This window comes from Poecilia latipinna, unplaced genomic scaffold (genome assembly GCF_001443285.1).
Source record: "Poecilia latipinna isolate Pla-1442-1.1 unplaced genomic scaffold, P_latipinna-1.0 Scaffold2306, whole genome shotgun sequence".
Classification (NCBI taxonomy): domain Eukaryota; kingdom Metazoa; phylum Chordata; class Actinopteri; order Cyprinodontiformes; family Poeciliidae; genus Poecilia; species Poecilia latipinna.
The window spans coordinates 59,050-67,793 of record NW_015114922.1 but is presented as its reverse complement, the minus strand read 5'-3'; the positions used below and the strand labels follow the sequence as shown (position 1 = coordinate 67,793).

General features: G+C 37.3%; 1 protein-coding gene across 2 annotated transcripts in view; it reads right to left on the bottom strand.

Annotated features, from left to right (window-relative positions):
* The window catches only part of LOC106937261 (alpha-2-macroglobulin-like), a 28,567-nt gene extending 23,726 nt beyond the window's left edge, over window positions 1–4,841 (bottom strand). For both annotated transcript variants that reach the window (XM_015018675.1, XM_015018674.1), the window contains exons 1-11: window positions 4,823–4,841; window positions 4,666–4,761; window positions 4,051–4,231; window positions 3,767–3,923; window positions 3,576–3,628; window positions 2,512–2,532; window positions 2,048–2,213; window positions 1,873–1,957; window positions 1,636–1,780; window positions 873–990; window positions 652–761 (exon numbers count right to left, since the gene is read on the bottom strand). In XM_015018675.1, coding sequence (XP_014874161.1) covers window positions 652–761; window positions 873–990; window positions 1,636–1,780; window positions 1,873–1,957; window positions 2,048–2,213; window positions 2,512–2,532; window positions 3,576–3,628; window positions 3,767–3,923; window positions 4,051–4,231; window positions 4,666–4,751 — 1,122 coding nt within the window. In that variant the 5' untranslated portion in view covers window positions 4,752–4,761; window positions 4,823–4,841. The remainder of the gene's footprint in view (window positions 1–651; window positions 762–872; window positions 991–1,635; window positions 1,781–1,872; window positions 1,958–2,047; window positions 2,214–2,511; window positions 2,533–3,575; window positions 3,629–3,766; window positions 3,924–4,050; window positions 4,232–4,665; window positions 4,762–4,822) is intronic.
* Window positions 4,842–8,744: the final 3,903 nt, after the last annotated feature.

The window sequence follows — 8,744 nt, the reverse complement described above, 5'->3', positions numbered from 1 at the left end:
ACCTACATTTTTAAGTTTCACTGAGTTAACGCGGCTATGGATGACATGTAAAAGGTTAGTCTTTTTGCCCTCCACCGTTGTATGCCTGCGCGAAATTTTAACGTTTGTACCAGCGTAGCACTGAGAACTATCTTGTATAGTGAGTTTGACAAATATGCAGTTGCACCAAACTTTTGCTAATTGATGCTACAGTTAAAGAACAAAAAACACAGCAATTTTAAAAAATTGCTGTGCAACTTTTTAAAAGTGAAACATGTCATTGATTTGATCTGTTTTTGAACTACATTACACCAAGACATGATTGGTTGCTTCATCTTGTCAGACAGTGTCTTTTTAGATTATTTTCAAGTTTTACAAGTGAAGCAGTGATTATTCCTTTATGGAGCTGGAAAAATTGAACATGCTGTTCAAAAACTGTTTACCAATAGTTATTGATTTAAGAAGCGGGGTGATCAGTTTTTTTAACACAGAACCAGGTTGTTTTCTCATAACATAAATTAAACTATAATGTTAAAATTATATTCTGTCCTTGTTCAGGTTATCCTTGTCTGATATTAACATTTGTTTGATGATCTAAAGCAAAAGTGTAACAAAAAAGCAAAAAATGTGTAAGGGGACAAATACTTTTTGATAACTCTTTATCATTCTTACCTTTCCTTCCAAATTTGAGCCTTGGTCATAAATCTTGGGAGGATCAACAAAAGCCAGCTTTCCAATTACATATGAAATTGCTATACTCTTCATTTGTGAGTGAGAAATACCTGAATGTAAAAACATATTCCATGTCATGACAGCCATCTTATCGCTGCGTGGGTCAATGTGAAAAAGTCCGCTTTAACAAAAGAAACATAAAGCATGTAAACAAGACTTACCTGTTCCTTCCTCTTCCATAGTGGCACTTACATCAAGTCTATCATATAATATCTTATTGTCAATTTTGGTGAAACTTGACATGTTAAATTCAAACATAGCGCAGCCTGTTTTGTCCACCTGAAAAGCCAAATTGCAAAAAATAATGGTGACCCACCAAACAGACAAAAAGTTGAAACCATCATTTTAGACTTTCACATTTCTTTGAAACGAGCTCCTTAAAATAACAGACTGCATTGCACACCCTGTTTCACTCCATCGCTACATGACAGAAACTTTAAGCCAAGCTAATATCACTAATGTCACAAATTAACATGGCTTTCTCTAACTTGCAGTTAGTTCAGCTAGCCACCACTTGGATTTACCCCTTAGTAACCAGTAAGCTCTATAACAAGGGTGCTGAATGGCTAAACAAAAGTACATCTACATCTGACAACTCCAATCTGAGAAAAAAAAAAAGAACAATTCATCTCAGTCATAAATATGTTCTTTTTCTCTCTCTCTTTTTGCCTTTTGCTAAATTTGGATATTGATTGAACGTTAGACTGCTCAAACTTGGCATGAAATTCTGGCTGGGTTGAGGGACAAAAGTGTGCTGGTCTATATTTTAAAAATGGATCAAATTTCACATCTAACCTAGTGAAGAAATAAACGGGCTCTAAATCAATAATAGAAAAAGATTGAATCCTGTTAATGCTGATTGTATAAATGAATCAAACAAACTGCTGATTCGTCCCAGCACACATTCAGCATGTGTCACTCTACCTGTTTTGTCATCGTTTCACAGGGAGGCGTTATCTTATGGTCTTCTGGATTTATGTGAAGCATTGGTATATCATAACCATAAATCTGAAGAGGACGGCAGACCTTCACTGTAACACTTCCTGGCGCAGGCTGTCCGTATGTATACCTGGTTAAATTAGAGCAGACCAGAGTCACCAGAGGAACTGCTTAAACTGATTTATTCTGGTGCTTATTTGTTAGAAAATATCCTGTACTTACTTTGAACAGACTTTAGTTTCAAATTCTTCCTGCCCAATACTGACTTCGTCTTTTGCATCCATGGTTATGGAAAATTTAGGCAATACTAAACACCAAAACAGTACGTGTTAACAAGAAGGTATAAAGAGAAAAGACTATGTGTAAAACAATCAAGAAAAAAATATTCCTCACATACCGTACTTTTCCACTCTGAAGTAGTGCTGGATCTTATTTGTATGAACTGTCACAGAGACTCTGTAGGTTCCTTCACGGGCTTCAGAGTTTAAATTGTAGGAGAGCTGCAGTATTTTGCTGCTGGATGTTTCATTGAGCCACTGTCCAATCCTGTTGTTGTTTGGATCCTATTTAGTCAAGTACATCACAATGAGAGCTGTACCATATGTGTCATTTGCACATCTCACCTCAACAGTAAAAACTTCAAATTGGACTCATGTTGAGTTTCTCTGTGCTTCTTAAGTGCACTGAGATGAACTTACAAGGTTAAAAGTGAAACTGAAAAATTATTTCCTGCTAACTGCGCCCCTGGATAGTTGCCACAAATGAAAAAAAAAAAAGCCAGCTGTTGCAAAAAACCCTCAACTTACAGGCTGAACTGTTTCTGTGCTTAAGACAAAAAAAGATTGTGTATCTTCTTCTTACCTCAAGTTCAATGATCTTGTACTGTTGGACAAAGAAGGGACTGAGTTAAACTTAAGAACAAAAACCTGATTAACATGACAAATTTCATTTTTACTCAGTGGTGCCACGATTATTCATTTTGTAGTTTAGAGTAACAACCTGAAATGATTAATATTTTTATTATTGCATGACGTTCCAAAGAAGATTCTTCTGGGAGCAAAGCAGTGAATAGAAGGCAAATTAACAATTCAAGTTTGAACAGGTTTTCTTCTAGCCTATTCATGAACTACAGAGGCTCAAAGTCCCAAATCCAATTGCATAACTATGGCAAAATTATCAAATGATTTTTACATCTGCTTGAGTTTGATATGTTTCACAAAGAATGTGGAAATATAATGGTCCCTAAGTTCGAAAATTATGTAAATGTGCTGCAATTACCCCACAAACCTCAGAGGAGTTGAATACATTCAACTCCTCTGAGGTTAGCATTAGCATTTTAACTTCAAAAACCTTCTGAGAACTATCCATCATTTTTCTTCATTTTTCACAAAACAACACTAGCTTGTGTTGGTCTATTCCATACGCTAACAAATACCATAAAGTGTGTGAAAGTAACGTAGGAAAATGTGGAAAAGCTCCAAGAGTAAAAGTCCATTTTCAAAGCACTCCGTTTCCAGTGTTAGCTAACCAGAACTCACTGCTACCTGGTTCAGATAAATGATTATCAGTTTACATTTAACCTTTTAGTTTTTAATGTTTTCTCTGAACTCCTCATCCTGTATTTTTGAAGATCAAAGTTTCAAAGAGTAATCAAACTAACTTTTTGATTTGTTCTAAAAGAAAAAAAAAGCCAACCTGAAGGTACTCAGATTTTCACTTTTCAGATAAATGATTGTTAGTTTGTGTTTAGCATGTTAGTGTTTTGACATCTCACCATGTTTTCCACCTGGACTCTTAAAGCTGTTTGTTTGAAAGTCAAAGTTTCCCACTTCACAGATCACAGAGGAGTAATCAGATTAACCTTTTGATTTCTTTGGACTCTAAATTGATTTTTTTTTTCTAGAGAACTAAATTTATCCACTTACCATCTGATTGGCGAGTCTGAACTTTGTATCCATTGAGACCACTCTGAAATGAACTGGGAGAAGTTTTAAGAAACTATGTGAGTTTATTTGATGAAGGATTTCCACTTTGCTGCATTACATGCAAACATCAGTGGGTTTCCAAAGAGAACATTGATTGAAACAGTTTTCTATTAACCAGATGTTCCAGTTACCTGTTTGTCCAGGGAGGTAGATGGGTTTGTCTGTTTGGATGAAGGTCAGTGGTTGGTAGGCTTTGATCTGGACTTTCCTCACTTCTTTTGAGTAAAATATCTTTCCTCGCACCTCAACTTCAAATTTTGTCACCTCTTCGTTTTCCACTGAAGGGACCTGTGACAGCAAGATATTTTTTTCTCATCCTTCTTTTTTAGTCAAAAAAGAAGTCTACTTACAATAATGAATGGCTTGTTTTTATGTGTGTACATAGACAGCAAAAAAATGTTTCTCGAAGGTTGACCTGGAACTGGATGCATTCAAGAAACTCCTCCCCGGAGGTCTTCTCATGGAGGATTGTAGTCTGTTCTTGTGAAGTCAGAGTGACAGTCATGGTCAGAGACTCATTGGGCTCCATGAGACTCGCACACAATTTGGTCTGAGCTCCAGCTTCAAGAATGGCAGGCATGGTCACCATGTAATGTCTGCAGACAGATCCACACAGACAGCTATGATCTCACTGCTGAATACCTGCAATTTATATTCAAACCCAATCAATTATGAATATTCAGTAACACTTTATTTGACGGGGTGTGCATAAGACTGACATGACACTGTCAAAAACATGACATAGCACATGTCATGAATATGAAGGAGTCTTAATGAATGTTTATGACAGTTGTCATGAAGTGTCATTCGGTAAATAATGACACTTTTAATGCAAAGTTGCTCTAAAAGTTCCATTAAAAGTGTCATTATTTACCGAATGACACTTTATGACAACAGTAATAAACATTCATAAAGACTCCTTCATGTTCATGACATGTGTTATGTCATGTTTTTGACAGTGTCATGTCAGTCTTATGCACACTCTTTCAAATAAAGCGAATAATCTTCCAAAAAGTTCATATAAACTTACGGCTCGGCCGATATTGGGGCGACCCATGTCCCGCAAAAGATGACCCACAGCGTCCATGTCCACATCTGGCTCCCAGAAAGACCCATGACTGACTGTGACGATTCTGTCAATCACTACCTCATAAATAGCTGCAGATAACAGAGACTCCACCCATCTTCACTCTCACATCACAAAACACCTACACAACAAACACACTTGCTTTGATCAGAGTTAACACTGAATAAAGGCCTTGAGAAGAAGCTCCCTGACTTCTTATCAAAGTCTTTTAGTAACTTTATTGTCTGTAGACTCTGTTGTTCTCTATGCCCTCTAATCCCAACTGCACTGTTTCACTAAAATAACATTTTTTCTTTTATTTTTATAGTGTCTTTGAATGATATGTCTCTTCTTAGGTTCATTGATTGAAGCTGACCTTGAGTGCAAAGAAAGAAGCCTAAAAATAAAATGTGTTAATATTAATATTAACAGTTCGACATAATTTATTCACAAAATTACACAACACAACTTCGATTTTCTTGTTCACGAGTCAAGTACATGGATTGAGTTATGAAAGCTGTAGATATAATTTTAGCCTTTGAAATATAAAATCAGAGAGTTGAGCTCAGAGTAAAGGGAGAACCGATCGTCTGCTTGTCGCTGTTTACCGTGCTCAGATTACAAAGGTCACTGCAGCTCAGACTTTGCAGAGAAGTCATGAGACAAAAAACAAGCAATTGGCTGTTTATCAAACCTTATTGAGATGTTCGGAGTGAATATAACATGATGCGTGACAGAAATACTTTCACTAAGCTTTTCAACCTCACTGTATCAAGTCAATCACCAAAATATTTTTGTGACTGAAAGGTCTCTTCACTTAGGCCTCTTAGTGAAGAGGCCTTTCCACCTTGTCCTGAAAAGTGCTTGCTATGTTTCCCTGACAGGCCAACAGGAGTCACTCCAGGACCTGGATGATTGAGGATGTAATGCAGCAGGTCTACAGTCATTCTTTGGTATTGAACCAAGGCAGGATGATGCCTTCCACAGTTCCAGAAATGTTGGCTGAAGAGCTCAGCTTGGTTGGGCAATTGCACCAAAAATTGGTTCTCACTGTCGAAATTGCATAACAGAAAATGTATCATTTTGTTCTCAGCCTCATGTCATCCAACAACCTTGAGGAATTTTCTTACCCCTCTGAATGTGAAACTAATGCGTGATTGTTCTGAACGACTCAACTCATTTTTCAGCCAGAGAGCAGGATGGATCAGCCTGGCCATTGCCTCCCTAAGCAACTCTGCTCAAAAAAAAAATTATGGCTTTCAACACAGCCGGGGTTTTCTCCCCTTGACTTGGATAGTCTTCAGTGGATTTTTTTTTAACCGGATCGATCAGCAAACAGAAGAACAAGTTGTGAATGATGACTTTCTGCACTGTTGTAGGACTGAAGTCTGTCTGTAGTTTCAGCAATGACAGCAGAGGAAGTGAACAAATCTGTTCAGTCCGTGTTGGCCACACTTCCAAAAATGTTATTATTAACAGTCGCTTCATTCGGATCAGTACTTCTCTCTCTTTTTAATTGAGGATGGCTGTTTACAATGCAGGCACTTTCTGGTAAGCTTCGTAGCAGGCAAACTTTAGGGATTGGGTAAAATTTCAAACTTCAACTCAGTTCACGCTTCCAGGAAGCAATCAGTTCTCAACAGCCGAGACGCAAAGTATAGAACAAGGGTCCAAATCTTTGAGGAAGAATAAAGGACCAAAACAATTGCACTTTCTTGGCTCAGTCCTGGTTTGGTGCAGCAGCTGAACGTCTCACTGTTGCCTTCTGTTCTTTTTGTTTGTTGTTTTTCAATAACATGGACAATAAAATGAGATGTTGGGCCCTACATAAGAATAAAAGCTGTCATCTAACATCAAAGGTTCAATCCCATTTTCTTAGCAAAAGGCAAGACCATCTGTGCCGAGCTTCACAAAAATATGGATAACAGTTCATAACTTTACATCTACAGCTCAATCAATCACTTTGTTGGAAAACACCCACAAACAGGAACCTGCTGTAACAAGATCTAGTGGGAAGAACCTATAAAAGACACCTAGAATGAACTGTAAGAAAAAGTAGACTTGACAGATTCTTTTGTCTTTTTAAAAAATATTTTACTTCTCATTTGGACTCTTGTTAAAGTCATTTTTTCCCAGACAAAAGGCAGTAGTGTTTATGGCTGTGGTGGAAGAAAGCTGTAATTCAAGGGAGGATGGAAGTGCAGCAGAAAAGATGATGGGCTGCAGAAGCCTGTTCTTTTAAGTCAGGAGCTTGGAAGCAACATGGAGGATAGAGATACTTGAGGACCAGGTTTGGGAGCCACTATTTTAACGATCCCATGCTCAAACAACCAACTGGAATGTGTTTAATGTTTTTAATTTAAAAGAGAGAGAGAGAGAGAGAGAGAGGGAGAGAGAGAGAGAGAGAGAGAGAGAAGAAAAAATGGACAGGAACTTGAGGGAGACAACAGTAGGAGCTGTGAGATGAGACCAGAGAGACAGACTGAAGAAAGAGAGAGAGAAGTCAGAAGTCGGGCAAATAATGTAACAAGGAATGACCAACGATAAGCAAATAAACAACAGCTGAAGAAGAATCTAAATAAAAGCAAGGGAGACAGAAAAAGCAGAACAACCAAAGCCAAACGCAAATAAACAGATGATCAAATTTTAAGTTACAAAAAACTCAAATAACCCAAGATCCTGACAGAACATAAAGGAGCATCACGGCGAGGACAAATAGACTTTTCCCTTCTGTCTATGTCTTGATTGATTGTCAAAATGCTAAACAGAGTTGCACTAATAACTTCATTCTATGGCTATAATGCTATTCAATGACAAATTTAATCTAATATAGAAACCTTCATGAATTGAGTTTTGAAGGATAATCGTTAGCATCCAAACATTTTGTCACTTGCTTCAACTTGAAGTGGAATAAAGCCCTGGACTCCAGAGCAGCGACGTCATGTTATCTGATTGGAGAACAGGACCTGTTGTACTGCACTGTGTCAAGTGTAAAGGTTAACAGTGTGGGCTGGTTTTCCCAGCTCGGCCCCTGATACACTAAAGTGCCGAGTTCTGGTAAAGGAACTCAGCACTTCTGCATATCAAGAATTTTTGGATAGAAGGTGAAGGGTTGGTGGAGGCAATGGCTTATATTGGCGGGGGGAGGCACAGTACAGACTTTTATTTTTAAAATAAATACACAAATAAATGTCTATGTAACCTATCAAATAAAATAAAAATAACCATGTTTATTAATACAAAGAAAAAACAGTAATGATGTAAACAGTGACATGTAGAAAATGTTAATTACACTCAGATTAGTTTTAACATGAGCTCATATGTTGCAGAAATCTAAGAATCCAATGTTTCCAATCTCTGCAGTATATTTCTTCAAATGAAAGAATAGCAATAGTTCACAATATTACTCAAGAAGAAGCTAAAAAGTAGTGTGAGAAGAAATGCTCCTATAACTACTGGCCCTGCCAACAAGTTACTCAAGTAAATGCAACCAATGCTACAAACCGCTGAACATAGATTGAAAAATGAGTCACCTATTCATCTGACACCTATTCAAGCTGACAAGCTTAGCGTGAAATATTAGCTAACATTATCTGCATCCAGCTACATTACACAGCTTACTCTGTCTGAGAAGAAAAAAAAAGTTATTTACCTTTTGTTGGTTTGTTGCCATGATTCTAACACACCTTGGCCTGCACAGAGGTCTGACCTCAACTTTTGTCCTGTTAGGCGACGGGGCCTGGATAAAACCCGTGTTAAACGGACGGCGGAGTCCGGCGACGACAGGCGCTTAAATACCGTAACAAAAATATGTTTTTATCTTTTTTTATTATCTTTTTTTAAAATCTCTTTCTCTTTCTTACTGTTTATTCAATGTCATGCTGTTTTTATTTTGTTTTTAATTATGTAAAGCACCTTGAAATGCCTTGCTGCTGAAATGTTCTATACAAATAAAATTTGATTGATTGATTGATTGATTGATTAAATGTCAATGCATTAAAGTCACTAAATGTCGAGGAAAATGGTATTTCTTTCAAGGCAAA